At 54.5% G+C, this 17,875-nt stretch overlaps 6 protein-coding genes across 6 annotated transcripts; 4 read left to right on the top strand and 2 right to left on the bottom strand.

Annotated features, from left to right (window-relative positions):
* Positions 1-195: 195 nt before the first annotated feature.
* PUNSTDRAFT_118011 (uncharacterized protein) lies at positions 196-3,285 on the bottom strand (the record flags this gene model as incomplete). Its single annotated transcript, XM_007379398.1, has 5 exons — positions 2,028-3,285; positions 1,822-1,973; positions 1,661-1,760; positions 387-1,608; positions 196-328 (listed from the first exon to the last, which is right to left on the bottom strand). Exons 1-5 carry the CDS (start codon positions 3,256-3,258, stop codon positions 196-198), a joined length of 2,838 nt encoding a protein of 945 aa, XP_007379460.1. The 5' UTR covers positions 3,259-3,285.
* A 537-nt stretch (positions 3,286-3,822) lies between these two features.
* On the top strand, positions 3,823-5,920 carry PUNSTDRAFT_80994 (uncharacterized protein; the record flags this gene model as incomplete). Its single annotated transcript, XM_007379397.1, has 7 exons — positions 3,823-3,860; positions 3,911-4,046; positions 4,093-4,162; positions 4,211-4,540; positions 4,601-5,115; positions 5,162-5,335; positions 5,388-5,920. The coding sequence occupies 7 exons, from the start codon at positions 3,823-3,825 to the stop codon at positions 5,481-5,483; spliced, it is 1,359 nt and encodes a 452-aa protein (XP_007379459.1). The 3' UTR covers positions 5,484-5,920.
* A 555-nt stretch (positions 5,921-6,475) lies between these two features.
* Positions 6,476-7,072, top strand: PUNSTDRAFT_118009 (uncharacterized protein). Its single transcript, XM_007379396.1, has 3 exons — positions 6,476-6,772; positions 6,827-6,884; positions 6,946-7,072. Exon 1 carries the CDS (start codon positions 6,513-6,515, stop codon positions 6,756-6,758), a length of 246 nt encoding a protein of 81 aa, XP_007379458.1. The 5' UTR covers positions 6,476-6,512; the 3' UTR covers positions 6,759-6,772; positions 6,827-6,884; positions 6,946-7,072.
* Positions 7,073-7,346: 274 nt separating this feature from the next.
* Positions 7,347-12,497, top strand: PUNSTDRAFT_80991 (MFS general substrate transporter). The gene is made up of 21 exons (XM_007379395.1): positions 7,347-7,656; positions 7,714-7,862; positions 7,911-7,995; positions 8,048-8,198; positions 8,247-8,323; positions 8,375-8,457; positions 8,516-8,731; positions 8,792-8,809; positions 8,871-8,881; positions 8,934-8,954; positions 9,007-9,139; positions 9,195-9,344; positions 9,403-9,456; positions 9,511-10,854; positions 10,910-11,073; positions 11,123-11,300; positions 11,353-11,453; positions 11,506-11,803; positions 11,869-11,987; positions 12,043-12,138; positions 12,194-12,497. Exons 1-14 carry the CDS (start codon positions 7,477-7,479, stop codon positions 9,620-9,622), a joined length of 1,440 nt encoding a protein of 479 aa, XP_007379457.1. The 5' UTR covers positions 7,347-7,476; the 3' UTR covers positions 9,623-10,854; positions 10,910-11,073; positions 11,123-11,300; positions 11,353-11,453; positions 11,506-11,803; positions 11,869-11,987; positions 12,043-12,138; positions 12,194-12,497.
* A 323-nt stretch (positions 12,498-12,820) lies between these two features.
* PUNSTDRAFT_96489 (FAD/NAD(P)-binding domain-containing protein) lies at positions 12,821-14,782 on the bottom strand (the record flags this gene model as incomplete). The annotated part of the gene is made up of 6 exons (XM_007379394.1): positions 12,821-13,142; positions 13,210-13,737; positions 13,796-14,049; positions 14,103-14,471; positions 14,523-14,675; positions 14,743-14,782. The coding sequence occupies 6 exons, from the start codon at positions 14,777-14,779 to the stop codon at positions 13,005-13,007; spliced, it is 1,479 nt and encodes a 492-aa protein (XP_007379456.1). The 3' UTR covers positions 12,821-13,004.
* A 1,766-nt stretch (positions 14,783-16,548) lies between these two features.
* On the top strand, positions 16,549-17,743 carry PUNSTDRAFT_57731 (membrane fraction protein; the record flags this gene model as incomplete). The annotated part of the gene is made up of 5 exons (XM_007379393.1): positions 16,549-16,787; positions 16,850-16,868; positions 16,919-17,333; positions 17,386-17,526; positions 17,589-17,743. The coding sequence occupies 5 exons, from the start codon at positions 16,549-16,551 to the stop codon at positions 17,741-17,743; spliced, it is 969 nt and encodes a 322-aa protein (XP_007379455.1).
* Between the last annotated feature and the right edge of the window lie 132 nt (positions 17,744-17,875).

Here is a 17,875-nt window from a genome sequence, read left to right as displayed (position 1 = left end):
ATTGGGAGGACGCGGAACTATCTCGCCTCGGATGTGGCAATCCCGCCGTGACTTGCAGCGATCCTTGTCCTGTGGTAGACATGGACGAAGACGCTGGTCGACCTGAAGTTCCTTCACGATCATCACGTTCACGGTCTCCGGCATAGACCCCGCGCGGAGAACCCAGCAGCGACCCAGCTGCAGACGGTGGCCCGCTCAGCCGATGGGTACCAGCGAAGACTGGGCGTTCGTCCTGCACGACCGTTGGAAGACGTTCACGCTCGCGAGCGAAGTCAGCGGGGCCTGAATCACGATCATCGAACGCCATATAAGGTGATCGCGCCAAGTGCTTCGTGGTGTTCGGAGAAGAGGTAAGGTTGATCACTTCCGTAGGGGTACCTGTATACGATCTGGTGGAAGCGGCTTGTTCAGGTTCGCGTGTTTGAGAACCGGCAACCAAGCGGTCTCTATCGCGTTCGCGTGCAGGGGGCGGAACGCCGGGCCCGATCGCAGGGCCGGGCTCAGAGATCGACGGCTGAGATGAAGGAGGATGGTGGTGGTGAACATGATGGTGATGATGATGATGATGTGGTCCTACATGTTGGTACTGAGTCGCGTGCACATGCTGGTGCGGATGTGGGTGCTGATGCACCACACCAAGCGAATGGCTTATATGTTGATGCCGAAGCGCCTGGGATTGTGCTTGAGATTGCTGCTGCTGCTGCTGCTGAATCTGGACAAGACGTTCGCGTTCGTCGTGCTCGAGCTCTCGTTGTCGCTCAACCTCTCGCTGTCGTTCCATATCGCGATCCTTTTCCCGTTCGCGGACCTTGGCTTTCTGATTTGCTTGTTGGCGTTCCATCACCTCCTTATCCCGCGATCGTAGTTCTTCGTCGAATTCGGCCCTCGGAGCATCTCTCGGCCACTCATTGAGCGTCGGCGGTTTTCCCCCGGCCCAGCCGTTGGATTTTGCCACGTGGCCATTTGGTAGCGCTGACGAGCCCACTCCATGATCCCGACCGTGAGATGGTGACGATGATCGTCTGAGATGGCCAGGTGGTCCACTCATCGCTCCCGGCCCAAGCGCGTGCCCAAATGGCCCAGGTCCTACATCCTGGTCGAACGCAAGCGGATGCTGCTTCGAAGACCCAGGGATAGGATATGGAGGGTACTGTGTACCCGGAGGTCCGTGCAGCGGAACCAGTGTGTTGAGCAGCGCCTTCTGTCCTCCTATGCCGTGCACGTCGTACGCGCGAGGATCTATCATCCCTGAGGCAGGTCCATAGGAGTCATATGGGTTCGGTGGTACCATGGGCCCCAAAGAATGATTGGGTCCGGCAATAACTCGAGGGTTGTGCAGATGCTGCAAGTGCTGGTGCTCAAATGGCCGCTTATTCTGAGCCAAGAAGTCGAGGTCGGTGGCGACTTCCTCAACTCGTAAACTCGCAAGAGAGGGGAATGTGAAGTCTTCTGGATTTGCACTTTCAAGTGCGGAGAAGGCATGTCTTTTGCTCCTGAAAGACTTGGCGCTGAGTTGTTCGGAGGCAGAGATGAAAGGTGTTTTGCGGAGAATCTCGCGAAGGCTAGGGGCAGGCGGTACTTCGCGAGGCTGATGTGGTATGCGCCGCACTGTATCACGAGGTTCAGGTCAAGGTATCTCTACAAATACGAGGAAACGCACGGGGTTGTGGTCTTTCGAGGGATCGTCGTTCCCTCTCCAGCTTCCTCCTTTTCCGGTTGTTTTCGGCAATCATGTCGGTCTGGAGCTGATCTCTTTGAAACTGTGAATTCCGCTTAGATATGATTCTGCCGGATCGACAGGGAGGATAGCTTGAGCCGCACCTTCCATGTACTCCATACAAGTGCTTCATCAGCTTTACGCTTTCTGGCCACATTGTCGACTTCATAGTCGCGGCGCCGTGAGGCGAGTTCGAGTCTCCGATCACGTCGTTTCAACAACTCGTCGTGAAGATAAAGCATTTCGGGATGATGTCCTGTAGATCGTCTTCAGCGCTCATTCCAACCGCATGACTGCATCAACAACACACCTCCTTTCACCAGGCTTTCCTCCCATGCCAGGGCATGCATCTTTTCCACGTATAGCTGTTCTCGGAGCGTGGCGTATTTGAGCTCTATCACAGCTATCGCATCGAGCGCCTCTGCTCGATGTGCAGGCTGTAAGTCCATTTCAAGATCGAGTTCAGGTTCATCTGCCTCTGCGTCGTCTACGTCTACCTGCTCTTCCTTCTCTTCTTGAGGTTTCGTCTTCACGAGGTCCTTCGCAGAAGTTCGTTCTTCCTCCGAGGGCTTTTCGCGCGGGCTTTTCGATGTAGAAGCGGGGTCTGGACTACCGGAACGTGATGATGAAGGTGTAGAGGTGGTGGATGCGGAGGGAGATTCAGGGTTCGCGACGCCGAGTGTGGGTGCTGAGGCACCAGCCATGATAGATAGTGTAGCGGCCTTTTCTACCACAGGCTGAATGGCAGACGGGGGTGGTGCGGTGAGGTCGACGTCGGCTTCCGCTACGGTAGCGGCTAACACGGCAGCTGCTCGGATCTGGGTTTCCTCTGCAATGTCGGGCTCGTCATCCTCGGACTCGGCTTCAGCGTCCTCTGCATCCGCTTCCTCTTCGGATTCGACATCTTGAGGGTCGGCTGGTGTGCGGATACCGCTTGGCCCTTCATCCTCGACGTCGACGTCACTAGCGTCTTCGTCAGTGAGGTCGGGCGAGCCGGCATCGTCGCGCATGTCCTTGTCATCAATGTCCATGTCGTCATTTGACGCGTCCGAGCTCGCATCGTTGTCGTCTTCGGCAAGGTCGAGCTCATCGTTCACAACCGCGGGGTCGGCCCGGACAACCTCGATCCCGCGCCGACGCGATCCTGGGCGCTCGTCGTGATCCTCTTCCTCTTCTTCCTCCATAGCGGTCGGAGGGCCCGAATGTTCCTCCTCCTCCTCCTCCTCCTCTTCCTCGGCGTTGGGATCCTCGGGTTTCTTGCCTCCCTTGTAGGCCCAGCCCCACGGCTCCGGCGGAACGATATTGCTTCGTTTGCGTCTGACGGTGCGGCGCACAGGCTTACTGCTCGTGCTTCGCCGAGAGTGGCTGTTGTCGCCGTCGTCGCCGTCGTCGTCGGTGAGTTCTGAAAGCTCGCTGTCGGAGCCGACGGGCTCTGAAGCTTGGGCTGTATGGAGGGATGTGCGTTTCGGCGTGGGGGGGTGGGATGGGTCTGGTGAGGGAGGTGCTGAACTGAGTGACCCGAGCGAGCCGACGGTGGACATTGTGCTTGGACGTCCTGACCGTCGTCTGTGGCGTGGACGGACGATACTCAGACTCGTGAGGGGATGCAAACGGCGATGTTATAGTTTTGCACGTGACCACCGGCATCTTGCCTAATTCGCCGTCCAAGGGGCGATGGAATGATGCGCGGGGCAGCGTTGGCAGTCGGAGCGACGACGGTTCGATACTATTGATAATTTCAGGGTACAGACTTGGTACAGACCATAGGATGATCAGCAATTGAAAGCTAGCCAGAGCTCACAACAAATGCTTGGGACGAGGAAGACGTGAACGATTGTTTCAGAGCGAAGTATGTTACGTATGGCTTCTAAGATAATTAGCCACTGTACAGGCAGTACCAGACAGACAAGTATCACTCTTTGATCGAAGTGAGCGCCTGACAAGTGCAGAAGGATGGCCGTCAGCGCCGAAAGCGCAACGACTCCAGACAACGAGAGCGACCGGACATGTGATCTGCGCGCGTAATCGGGCACAGGTTTCTCGCCTCCCGACGCGCGACGCTTTCATTCCTGAGTTCACAACGTCGGTAAAACGAGCTCGTCAACATGGTATCCGCCAATAACTTGAATCTTGACGTCGTTGAGTGCGGACACTTGATCTTAATCCGTTCACCAGTGTTCTTACCGTTTCAAGGCATATCTGTGCGCACATCGCGACCAACGATTTGCTTTCTGTGGCGCTGGTTAGCCGAGCGTTTTTTGCTGGCGTAATCCCCAGGCTGTATCGGACGCTAGCTATGAGACGAAGTCAGGGCAAGAAGTATCCATCGGTGCCGTTCTCCCGAATTGATTAAGCTGTCGCTTCTGACCTTTGAGACGCAGGTACAGACCGCTTTCTCCGCAATCCTCACTCATCCGGAGTATGCTGTTCACGTTCGAACCGTCGGTACGTTTCTGTATCCTTGACCTTGTTCGTTTTTTCACGCCTTCGTAGACATCCGCATCATCCCGGAATACCGTAACAGCATACGTGCCGAATTCATGCGCAATGCTGTCGAAGCTCTTCGCCTCTCTATCAACCTTGCCTCTTTGGTCTGCACCACTAAGGAAGTCACAGCCTTCCTTCTCGCCGTTCCCCGCCCCGATCGCCTTCAAGAGCTGCGAATACAGGCGAATCTCACGCCAGCTCAGGGGGAGGTCCTGCTGCGTATGAGCAACCTGAAGCAATTGACGCTGGAGTTCCCTAGCTGGAATGTCGTAGATATCTTGCCGAGGTGGGCAGCTGCATGCAACGGGAGTCTCACGAGCCTCACGCTATATGTTAGTTAATCTACCCCTACTCCTCAGAAAGACTCTAAACTCACATCACGATTTATGCAGTCAGCGTCTGATCTCGACGAAGACATTCTCGAAACCATCCTTGGTCATCTTCCCCGGCTCACCGGCCTTCATGTGATAAATTGCCCCAAAGTCGATCACATCGCCGTCTTCCGTATGGCCTCCCTCACGCCCCTACTGTCGTCTCTTGCATTCACCACCTGGGAGAGTCCGCGTTCCATGTCTGTTTCAAGCGCCACAGTCACATCCCTCCCGCGCTTGACGCACCTCGCTCTTGACACTCACTGCTCGCTCACACCTTCCACCACCCCCACTCTCTGGGCCGAGATATTCTCGAAGGTGAAAGAGTGGGGATGTTCATTACGAAGCGTGCAGCTGAAGATGAGCCATCAGCTCCAAGTGGGAGAACCGTTCTTGCACGAATTCCTTACGGCGCATGGAGCAACGTTGAAACAACTTGCATTTATCAACTGCGGGGTCACTGCGGAAAGCTTACGGAGTATTTGTATCCATGCGAACACTCTGGAAAAGTTATCCATTGCTGTACCCGTGAAAGACATGGTGAGTAATATCAGCCCTGATAACGATTGTCACTCACACGCCTTAGGCCCCGTTCAAAATGGCGTTGTCCTCATCCAAGACACTGCACACACTCGTAGATTTGGATGATTCTCATCACAGACACGGTCAACGCCCCTCGTTGACCACATATGAGGTTCGGACTCTGATGACCGCCGTTCCCAAACTACGAACGTTTGTGTCCGATAGTCGACGATGGGTGGTACGTTTTTGCGTGATCATGGAGGGCTTCAGGCTGACGATGAATGGTTCAGGGCGAAGATTCTAGAAGTGGTTACATTGATGTTCGGCTAGAACGCCGGCAAACGTCCGGGTTCACCGCCTACTGGTTCATGCCAACGCCGCATTAGCCCCTATCCGAGGACTGCGACCATGGTTATCGTCCGCTCAAATGTCGATCACCGGCTTCTTGCATGGGCCACCGTGGATTTGCCGACATCCTATCTGCAGTGTGAAATAAACAGCCTTCTTGAGAAGCTCTCGAGGACGCAAAGGACTGGTGGGCATCACCAGTGCGGACTCGAACACCGGGAAAGGCAATGAAGTTGCATCCCAGAACCTCACTGTGGCATGCTGGCATCTCATCCGAACATCGTCCATCACCTTGGAAGTCGTGCTGCGGAATACGTCGTGTTAGCTGCATGAGCTTGATGTACGACAGAGGGAAACGTGACTTGAGGAAACTCTAGGAACCAGGTTGAAGGGGAGCGCAGTTCAATGGTCCATGGTCCCACCAGTGATTGAGTATGATGAACCCGTTCAGATGTAGGAGATAGCTCGAGAAGGTTTTACTTGTAATTTGAATATTCAATCCTCCGTTAGTATTGCAGCTTGATTAGCCATACCGGGTGCGTGCGCACTCCTCGCAGGTTTTCTTCATTGAAACTGCCTCCTTGAACTCTCCCTGGGCCTGGAATGAGTACCCGTATTGTCTTTGATGAATCTGCTGCAGGTGGGTAAATCCCCATGATTGTATACCACCGGTGCATATTCATATGCCAAGGCCGCGTTCCGTGGCCGCCGGCTATGACAACCGCACAATCTCCGAAGCGTCCCGGTCGTCTCTTGTTTTCATGCGCGCCGCTCGTTCACGATCTGCCTGCAGCGAGCGACTCATCAACCCGATTGGCAACTTTGCACGCTATCCCATGTTAACCATCACCGGTCGTCCAGAAATGGAACTCGCTTGCCCTCCGCGCTTCGCAAGTTCGGCGGTGTCAAGATCACTGTCTCCACGCATATAAAGGCTCGTTGCAGTACACCACGCTTTCGTCACGAATGCCCGCACATTGGCTCTCGTCCGCCCTGATCTCTTGATCACCGTCGTTTCCATCTTGCCCCAGCACACGAGCTACCACGTAGTCCTCAACGCAAGCACTATGTCCCAAGTCCGCCAAGCGCTGAACACCATCCGAGGTAGCCTGTCTGGCAACGCCCCTCGCACGACGCACTCGTCCTCGGCCGTCCTACCTGCACCGGTGGTCTTCAACGGTCCCAGCGGATCCCGCCCGGTCAGCTCTCCCTCTAATCCGGACTCGGAGCAATACAGCAACACCATGTTCGCGTCGCATTCGCGCCTCATCTTTGACGGGCCAGCTGGCTCGCGCCCGAGAGGCTCAGCCTGAACGCACCGTGGCTGGTATGCAAGTCTTGTTCACGATATCGGTGGAATGCTGAGAGCGCTGTCCAATAGGTCTCTGAGCCAAATTGTTACATAAATCGCTGAGAATCACCAGGCCAGCTGACTGCCGGTACGCTGCACGTTCTCCTTCTTTGCTCATCGTAGCCAAACATGCGCTTGTGTGCTCGCAGGGAGGCTCGCTAAAAACGCGCATAGTCGATGCCCATTCAGTACGCGATCCCGGATACAATCATGGACCGTCCTTCCTCGGCGCTGGCCGTATGCTATACATATCGAAAGAAACGAACGAAGCAGTACATATCACGACGAAGGGTGGTGCTAGACCCTAGCACCCCACACGACATATGTATACACACGCATCATGATCCGTTCCAGGTCCACTCGATGTACATTAGCCTTGCGTTGACATCAGACCGAGCTCTTGCAGCGGTTGGCATCCAATCAGATTCAGAAGATTGGTCCCAGGGGCACAAGTCCGGAAGATTCGGGCCGAAGACCGTGGGAGCCGCTAATTATGGTCATTGGACCTCATTGGACTCGCCATCAACGGAACCGTCGAGTTTGCGGCCGTCGCGTCCTTCTCTACCCGAATCGTACCATGTCATGGAATAACAGTCTATCCGTCCTCATCATCTGAACATAAGTATCGTCCCAGGAGGCACCAACACGCTATCCGTGCCACTGCCTGTTCAACGGACACCATGACCGCGTCTGGTCCGACCTACGCGGACTTCGAGAAAGGCGACTTCGTGTTGAAAGAAAGCTGCAGCTCCAACGAGGCTGCAAGCTACTCGGAGCAGGACAGTCGACGCCTCGTTTGGCGACAGGACGTACGGATCATCCCTCTGGCGTGCGTGGTTTACCTCCTGTGTTATTTGGATGTAAGCTCTTGAAGTCATCAATATTCCGTGGATGCCCACCGAGACCGCTCTCTCTAGCGCTCAAATATCGGGAATGCGAAGGTCGCTGCGGAGGATAAGGGCCATTCTCTGGAGAAAGACCTATCCATATCGACTGGGCAGTACAATGCCGCGTTGATGCTCTTTTTCGTGGCGTATATGATTTTCGAAACACCGAGCAATATTCTGTGAGCTTCTTGTCTACCTGCCACATGCCCTGTTCCTTACAATCTCAGGCTCAAGAAGATCGGGCCTGCTCCTTGGATAGCCTTCATCACCTGTGCATGGGGTATCGTGACGATGTGCTTGGGCGCGGTTCAGGTACGAGTATATGCACAGTAGCGATCGGCATTCCATTGCTAATAGATCTTAGAATTTCGCTGGCCTTGCGGTCGTACGCTTTCTACTCGGAGCGATAGAGGCGGGACTTTTCCCGGGCTTTGTATATTACCTCACCTTCTGGTACCGCCCGGAAGAGCGTAGTGTCCGCGTTGCCTTGATCCTGGCATCTGCGACCTTGGCAGGTTAGTCATGACCCTATCTTCTAAGTTCAGGCTGATGGTCGAATGTAGGGGCTTTTGGGGGTGCCCTTGGAACAGGCATCACATTCATGGACGATGTCTCTGGTATTCATGCCTGGCGATGGATTGTAAATCACCTCCCTATCGTGCGTGAGCTGCCGCTAATGTGCTTCCTCCAGTTCATCCTGGAAGGAATCCCTTCCATCATATGCAGCGTAATCGTATGGTTCTGCCTGCCTAACTACCCGGAAACATCATCATGGTAAATGTTTCCCTGTAATACCTTGGCCGACTGTTGTTGACGGATATCGTACGTCTAGGCTATCCGAGGAAGAGAAAGCATTAGCCGCAGTCAGACTCACAGGCGACAACTCGTCCCATGGTTCACACGAGTTGACCTGGGCAGAGGCCAAAGAGACGCTAACGGACTGGCGGCTTTATGTGCATTATCTCGCGTATATTGGAATATCGGCACCCTTCTCGTCGCTCTCGCTGTTTGCGCCGACAATCGTGGCTGGTCTGGATTATAAGGGAATGTACGCTATTTCTCCTGAACCCGCAGTGGGTGGATGTGAACGCTTCTGACATATTGGTAGTGATGCCAATCTTTTCACGTGGGTACTACTAGCAATTGCGGAATAGGCTTCGTATGCTCACGGACCGCGTCATCGTCAGAGTGCCTCCTTGTGAGTAGCGCAATGTCGCTTTCTCAAAAAGCTACTCTAACGTCTTATCTAGACGCTGTCGCGTGGGTTTTCAGTATGCAACCAATCCCTTTACCAGTCGACGACGCTAACACTCGTCCCTTCAGCTGTCGCCGTTGCATTTGCGGCCGATCGCTGGAATCGCCGAGCTTTGGCGAGCGGAGTGACCTCGCTGATCGCTTCGATATCATTCTTGCTCTTGGCTGCCTTGGATGGTGACCGCTTCAAAGCACGTTACGGGTATGCATAAAATTGGCACAGTCCCGGATGAGGTACTGAGATTATGACGGGGCAGTTTACTGGTTATAGCCACGACCTTCTCCTTCGCGTGTATACCACCTCTACTAGGCTGGCTGTCTTCCAATCTACGAGGCACAACATCAGTGACCCTTGGCGTGCCGCTCAATATCTCGGCCGGGGCGATTGGGCAGATCGTCGGAGTCTGGTGAGTGATTATTCTACGACAATCAATTTTCGTGCACTGACGACGCTTCATTATCCAGGATATACAAGTCCAATGAAAAGCCGGCGTTCAAGACCGGAAATTACACCAATTTGTGCGTGGGTCCAAGCCAACGGGCGATCCGTGCACTGATCCACCGGATCGATAGCGCGTTCCTGCTTATGACTTCCGCGCTATGCGGGGTCTTAACTGTACAATATCGCAGGCGGAATCAGGAAATCATTAGAAATGGTAGTGACCAGAGGCTGTGGGTATTATAGGATGATATGGATGGGTGTGCCCGTCCCCACGAGGGGACGGCAAGTTTATAATACTGGCGATACGTAGCGACATAATGGAGAGGATGGACAGATGGCCCTTGTGCGTATGATTGCATTTGTTTGAGGCAATGCTAGTATGACACAGTGCCCGGAAATTGGGGGTGTACTGAGAGGTTTGCGGTCCGGAGCTTTCAACGTCCTTAATTGGGCCTGCTCAGGCATACATATTCCATGTTCATGAAGCAACCGAAGTGGAGCCAATCCGCAGCTCAATGAAGCGGAGAACGTGACGAGGCAATTGCCTCTATGGTGGCGCCTCCGTTCGTTCGCCCCACCGGTATAGCTGGCGCCGTGCGCCGTGGTTTGACCGGAGGAGGGGGAGGCGCTGCTCGACGCTTCGGTTTCCCGGCAGCTGATGCGTTGAAAGTATTGGACGGTGTCACCGGCTTGTTCGCGGGTGCCGTCGTCGTCGACGAGGCGGAAGCAGTTCTGAATGACCCGCCTTCGATTGCGGGAGGGCTCGAGAATGAGTGTGTGATGATACCATCCACCGCCTTGCCCAGTCCAGGCCCACCTTTGTCATACCCAGCCGCCTTCGCCTGCGTGAGGACGGCTGTTATGCTCGTGCTGGCGCCGTCCACGGTGAGCGCAAAACTGCGAGTGCTGTTCGACTCGAGTATATCCGCTGAATCTGCGCGCTCCCGTCGTTTGGCCAAGAAGGCCGGATCTGCGTGCGCGCTAGCGGTGGCGGCGATGATGGGAAGACTCGATGAGCTACTGTTCTTCGTGTTACTGGACCGGCGGAGGTGTTCTAGTCGATAGGGCATAGGTTTCTCGCGTGAAGACGATTCCGAAGCTTCCTTAACCTTAGCGTTTAAATTCTCCGCGCTACGGCTGCCCTTTAAGCTTCGTTGCCTTCCGAGAGTGGAGGGTCGGCGCGTGTGATGCGCGGGGTTCACGTCGCGCGACAGCGACACGTCAGCGGACAGGGGACTGACAGTGTCTTGTCGAGGTGGTGGCGCGCTGTTTTTCCGAAGACCCTCTTGCACGCACCATTCACCGCTGAGGCAGCGTTCAACGAGGCGCTTCGTGGTGGGGTCGATGTCGCGGATCTCAGGCTTCTCAACAAGCGACTCGAGGGCGCGCACGATTTGAGGCCGTTTGTATGGCATGCTCCGCAGTTGCGTTTTCGTCAGAAGGGGGTGCAGAACACGAAGGAAAGTGTGACGTAACTGTGGTAGCATAATGGTTAGTCGGAGACGACTTTCGTAATCGCACTTTGCTTACAGATTCGCTCTCCTCGTCCAAGTCAACAAGCTCGCGCAGAAAGACATCGACCAAAACGCAGAGGTCGTTGGTATAAAAGAACTCTGACGTTCCCTTGGTAGTAAAGAGGAGGTAGAGCATCTTGAGGACCAAAAGCTGCATGCATCGATCTTCCGCGCTGTGATCTAGGCAGTGGACTAAGTGGCGGTCAAGGATATGTGCGATCTCACAAACCGCTAGCACGGTTCAACATGAAAATCATGCTTTCACCGAATGTTTGACTGGAATTCAGACGGCGCATGAGAACCCGTAAAACACGATTTTGTGAGCCCTGCTCTTCCACGTGCTTGGATTCAGGGGTTTTGCGGCTCGATGGCAGCACAGCGACCATGAATTGTTCATTCAAGGCGACCTGACGCAACGTTGGACATGATATATAGACCAAATATTTTAAGGCTACTCACGATGAGTTTGACGACCGCAAAGTTAAGCGAGTCGTCCTGAAACGTCCTTGTATCTTCGACCAAGTCAAATAACCGATCCAGAAAACCATCGTCAAATATCTCTGCAAGGAGTCGATCATGAGTGTTTGTTATAGTAACAAGCAACGGACTCACTGAGCTCCTGCAAAGACATTTTCTGCACCCTACAAACCTCGTACATCAACCGAACGGAAAGAGATCTCAGTTTCGCCTCGATGGGTACAACGAGACCCTTCGCCCATCCTGAACTGGAGCCGGCCGTGGTGCCAACGTAGGTATCGTCGATGTCGGGGTCCAGGTCGACGAGCACGTAGTCCATGAGCAAGGGGATGATTGGCTGCCACTTCTTGTGAGACCGCAAAAAGTCGGATTTGCGACGACCATGCATAAGGAGGACGTTGTACAGTACGAACTGTCGATGCGGATCGGTGGTCTGGATGGGCATGAAGTTGATTGAGCGACATCGAAACGCGTGAATCACGACTGGATAGTGCGCACCGTCTGACCCTCGTCTAGAAGGATCTCACACATCCGTTCCGAGTGAAATGACATCAGATCCGAGTCCAAGAGGATATCTATCGCATGTTCCAGCTGAAGGGGGCTCTGAAGGTACTGTTCTACAGTATTGAATCAGTTTCTACCTTCCGGTGATTGTCGACAAGGGATGCATACCGTGGTATGATGCACAGAACGTGATGAACCGCTTTAGAGCGTTGTCCAGAACCGAGAGCGTCGAGTCGGACGGAACGTGGATGATGTCCTCCAGCTCTGGGTACCATCTCATCAACTCATGACCTATCAGCTGAAACTATATCGAACTTACCTAGCCAAAACTCCTGAGCATTCTCGAGTATATAGACAATACCGAGGTCATCCGCCATCGTAGCAGTGTCGTATGAGGATGGTAGGCTGTTCGTCGCTAACTCCGTTCGACGTCTTCTCGTTCTCCGCCGTCAGTATCGGCGTCCTGGCAGCATCCACAGATGCAATGCACCTGCTACTGCTGGTTGGTCGGTTCTGTACGCCGGTATCACTGCCGGTGTCACTCGCGGAATCGGACAGCAGCCAACGGGAAAAGGAGTCGAATCCGGCCGTCACGGTCGAGTGTTGCCGAGTGGCTTGAGCCTGAAGAATGCGTCCAAGTATTGCCCGCTGCACTGGCGGTGATTTTGGTCGTCGCGGATGGAAGCTCCTGGCCAGGGGAGATTGTGACGACGAGTCCCAAGACGAATGGAAGGGGGGCTGGCTATGTATAGCGGTGAACTGGATTCTCATCGGTATGAATGCCTGATGAACGCTTCTCATCCTTCGCTTGCATGTAGCGATCTTGGCGGCATCGCTCCGACATCGACTACGTGGTACGTACACCATCATGATATTTTTCCTCCTTCCTGATCTGCTCCGACAACATGAACGATCCCCGTGCCTCTATCGTTTCACCAACGACATCAGACTGTATCTGCAGCACGGCGAAGTGGGGTGGAACTTCTACCATGCACTGCATTTTTGGCGGGGCTCCCCGCGGACATCTTTGACCACTGCGGAGAACTTTTACCACCTGCAGATACACTCTATTGTAGCTAGGTCAACTCCTACTAGATCCACGATCGAATCTAGACAAATTCAAGATATGGCTAAACGCCCACACCGACATCGGGCTCGGTATACGTCGCGCCAAAATATCCCCACATCAACGGTGCATCCAGGTCTTCTCTTAGCTCCGGGCCGGACTTGGTACCCACGACGCCTGCAATTTGATACGCCTGCTTGGTCTGTCAATGCGATGGGCCGGTGAACGTCAGAAAGGAAGAATCGCACGAATGTTGTGTGAAAACTCACAAGACCGAGGGACAACTTGATCGCTGGAGGGCCGGGAAGGTATGACTCCAACTCCTCTTCTGGAAAGTCGGCGGTCGTATCATGAGAGTCGCCTCGACGTTCCCGCCTGATGAGCCTTATGATGTTCCGAGCAGCCACTTCGGCCTGATAGTACGCGCAATGGCCGGCCTTCAAGGCGCCAAACGCGTCCGCGGCGTCCCCAATCGCGAACAAATGCTCATAGGGAATATGTAGCTCGGGATCGTTGACGAACGGGTCTTCGTATGCCTCTTCATCCTCGTACGTGCTATCCGCATCGGGTAGGCAAGAAAGAGTGGGGTCCGCATCCGTGAGGCTGTGATGAGCGTGTTCCGAGCCGTGGACGTGAAGGTCGGAGTCGTCGGTAACACTGTTCCCTTGGGCCGAAACACCAATCTGCATAGACCGGGCGATGCGAATGCACTTCTTGGCCTCGCCCTCCTTGACGATCGCATCGGGCATGAACTCAGCTAACAAACCAGTGTTCGGCGTTTGCCCAGTGCACAGCAGCTTTTGCCAATGAGAATCAGCTTGGCGACAACGACGGCGATGGTGAATTGTCACACACAATCAGTTCAGCACGGAGTTCGCGACCACTCTCGGTACGGACTATCCTATCGTGATCTTGGCCCAATTGAGCGGGCTCTTCAAGAACCCTCAAGTCAAGGCGTTCACCGAGGATAATGTGAACGCCAAGCGATTCGAGGGAAGAGAGAACTTGGGAATGCAAGTCGTAGTCGAACTTGGGCACCAACCTCCGGCGCGAGTGCAACAACGTAACGGGCTTCATCGGATGGTGGGACGCAATGTCGGATGCAAACTCTGGATAGATTTTCAGTTTTTCATATACTGGACCGAACAGAACGCCCGCTCACGGATACCCAACGCCCCTCCACCTACGACGAGCACGCTCCGGGCCGTTTCAACGCGTTTTTGAAGACGGCCAAGCCAGTCAATACCATGGTCGCGATGACCTTTCACCGTGACACGCGTAGTTCCCTCCGCTTCCTTGTCCGCCGCGGCATCACCTGGTACATCGCCCCAAAGATCTATGGGCGCGGGAAGGTGGCTCCCTAGAGCGTACACGAGGTAGTCAAAATGGAGCGTCTTGTCCGATTCCGCAACGCCGTGTTCGGGAAAGGCTCGCGACAGGGTAAGCGAACGATCCGAGATAGAGGTGACATGAGCATGCAGAAAAACGTTTGAGTTAGGCGGAGTGTTGAAGACGTTGTCGAATGGAATGACTGGATTGAGGGTCAGAAAATAACGTCACCGTGATGGTAAGCGCGACTCACAAGCCTTGTGTTCATGTCCGGGAAGGACGCCGAGACGCGGTAGCACGTAAAGATGGTTCGCGTGCGAGTTGCGGTCAATCAGAACAACACGGTACGCTGACTGGAGGCCTTCGTCTGCGAGAGTCTTGGCTAGCGTGCGCGCAGCGCTCACGCCTAAAGGGGCGGTCAGAACGACGAATCTGGTAATGGTGGACGCCAGCATAGGTCTCGTGGCACGTACCTCCGTACGACGCGCCGATGACCGCAATAGTACGCATTACGGGTAGAGAAACATTGGGAGTGAGGTAAAAGAGCATGGGGGGATGCAGGGGTGTACTCTACGGTGCTTATAGACTTTGGGGTGGGCTGATGTAAATTATCTGATAAATATGTACGTCGGGCGTACAGACAGGGGAAGGCACCCTCCGTCAGACGAGTCTTCGTCAAAGCAAGACAAGATGAACACTGGTAATCTTGACGTCGCCGCGGAGCGAGTCGGCTCACGTAGGTTGAGGCGGTTGGGGGGGTTGAGCGCGGCCGAAGCCCATCGGGCGATGTTGGGGCTGGTATAAACTCGCCCCGCCTCGCGCCACATTTGCTTCAGACTTCTCATGCACCGCCACCGACCTTCTCATCTGCTTCTCTGGCTGACCACTTGTTCGTCTTATTTCCGCACGCTGAGTCACTCCCGATGGCGCTAAACGGCAGATCTACAACGACATACAGACGACATAGATGCTGAGCTGGTTATATGCTTCAGTGGGGCTCACGTAATTTATACAGGCCTTGCAATACTTTTCTCCGATTACGGCTTTCGGCTCGACACCCGTGCCCGAACATGGACATGCACCCACAGATCCTGTGCCGCCTTCCCATTTGCCACAAGAGCCACGTATCTTGATGGACGGTCGAGTGCCGGGATCGCTACACACTTGTTTCTAGGATCAGCGCGGGAATCACCTGGGGAAACACTTGATATAGCGACTGAAAGGCGCCACCTGCTCACTGCGTCCCCCATGCCGGCCGGTACTTGCGGAGATGCTGCGTCGAGATCGTACTTGGTTTTGGCGAGTTCAACGCGAAATAAGGTAGACCTCATGCGCGTCCGACCCCATAGCACGCGACACGCGTGACATTAGACGTAATACGAGCGAAAAGTTGATTGTCTCCCGGTCTGAGTAGCTTTCGTTCGAGATGCAACTGGGGTTCTACAATAATGTACTGTGCCGAAGTTTGACTGCTGCTTTCGAAATGCAAGAATAAGATCCTCGGGAGGAGAGATGAAAACAATTGATGGACTGCCCTCAGTGCCAAGCCGTGCAACTTGGAGATTTCTCCTTTCCGCCGCCGTCACAAAACCGGCTCCGCTGCATTGACTATCTGGCATCCATTGAGCTCTGTGGCACGTCGGGGATCACGACTTGACGTTATGCCCTACAAGAAGGGCCGTTTGCGCAAGTGTAACCTCGGCCAGCACGCACAACCTTGTTGCCGCCACGTTGGAGCTATCAGCACGGAGGAGAACAGAAAATGTATTTCGCCAGCAGTATATCCATCTTACCGTACTCAGTATGATGTCTACTAGTTTCCATGCCTCCAGTTACCCAACTGTCTTGCAGCGGCAGCGCGCCTCAATGAGGTTCAGGGATTGGTCACACTGTGTCACAGTCATGCCTCACACTCTCGCGCACCTTCTCTCCTTTCGCAGTTCGCACTCTCGTCAGTAATTGTCAACGGTCCTATCTATGTACAGGAGACATCTATAAAATGCCGGTAACACTTTCGGTGAGAGCTAGTCTAATTGAGAGTTATTTGAATTTTTGCACCTATTACGTCTAATGTCACGCGTGTCGCGTGCTATGGGGTCGGACGCGCATGAGGTCTACCTTACCCGGGTGCCAGGGTAATCTCCCTCGTAGGATCACGCTGCAACTTGAGCCGGAACCCGCACCAGTGAATTGACCACGTGATGACTCCCCGAGGATCTCCAATACTAATCCCATCCAGAACGAGGACTCTCTTTCTCATTGTCCTCCTTTCCCCCGCGATGGAATCATCAGGAAACGACGGCGCACCAGCTGTACCACTTCCCAAACACACCAAGGATACGTCTCTAGGCAGTAGCAAGCCGCCTGTCTGGTCATTGGAGGACAACCCCACCACGGAGGCTGCGCCGCTTCAAGCGAAGTGTGCCAGACACCGCGACGATAGAGGCGGCGTATGCTGTAAGGAGCTCAAAGATGATGACGAGAGGCAACTAGTAGATCCGGATGTTGTGCGTGATGCGTGCGTGCTCGTGTTACCTTTTCCTTTCATGCCATCGCGCTTACAGACGTTCGCGCGTTCAGCGTCATTGGGCTATCGGATGTATGACTTCGTGCTACCACCGATTTCCTCGGCTAACGAGCCATCCTTAGGGACTCACAGTACCATTCGCGCTCACTGCCGGCCTGTCCTCCCTTGGCTCGTCCAAGGTCGTCGTCCTAGGCGGCGTGGCAGAACTCATCGCCGGGGCCATCTCTATGGGCATTGGCGGCTTCCTCGCATCCCAGGCCGAACGCGACCACTACCGCTACCTACACAGACATACTGCAGCGCGCGTCGTTCGGAGCTGCGCGGGCGAGATGGAGCGGGAGGTGCATGCTGTGCTCGGGCCCGTGGGTGTGGATGAAATGCTCAGCAGACAAGTGGCCGAGTGCTTGCGTAGGGTAGAAATGGAATCGAGGACTGGAGAGGGGAGCTCAACGGGCTCCAGCGACGAGGAGACCGGCCTGAGATGGAGTAAAGATGTCGGCTTATCGGCCTTCTTGCTGAAGTTCGGGGAGGGACTGGGTACGTGTAGCAGTCAATCAGAGCGTCAGTTGTTGAATCAACAGCTCAACAGAGGAAGTGACGAATCGCCGGATGTACACATCCGCCTTCACAATCGGGATGGGCTATCTCGTTGGTGGCTTCATTCCTCTTGTCCCCTATTTCTTTGTCAGTCGCGCACATATAGCCCTGCTTTACTCCTCCATCCTTACTGGTACGTTAGGCTTCCGTTGTTTCCTCTACCTGCGTTGGTTTGTTTACTGATCCTATTCACAGGCATTGTCCTCCTCGTTTTTGGCGCTGTCAAGTCTCGCGTGAGTGGTGCAGCGAGCAGTGCGAAGGATTACGTTTGGGGTGCCATCAGCACGTTGCTCGTCGGTGGTGTCGCGGCCGGTGCGGCATATGGCATCGTCGCGGCGCTCGAGGGATGAACACTTACTGCAAATCAGAAGAAACTGCAAGATGTAGCATTTGAGAGGTGGTGTGAGGTGCTAGATGCCAGATGCCGCGTCCCGACGCCGTGGTTTGTTTGACTGTGTGTAGGCTGTGGAGTAGACTGACAT

This window comes from Punctularia strigosozonata (genome assembly GCF_000264995.1).
Source record: "Punctularia strigosozonata HHB-11173 SS5 unplaced genomic scaffold PUNSTscaffold_1, whole genome shotgun sequence".
NCBI classification, from domain to species: Eukaryota; Fungi; Basidiomycota; class Agaricomycetes; order Corticiales; family Punctulariaceae; genus Punctularia; species Punctularia strigosozonata.
This window is presented reverse-complemented; position numbering and strand designations above follow the sequence as displayed.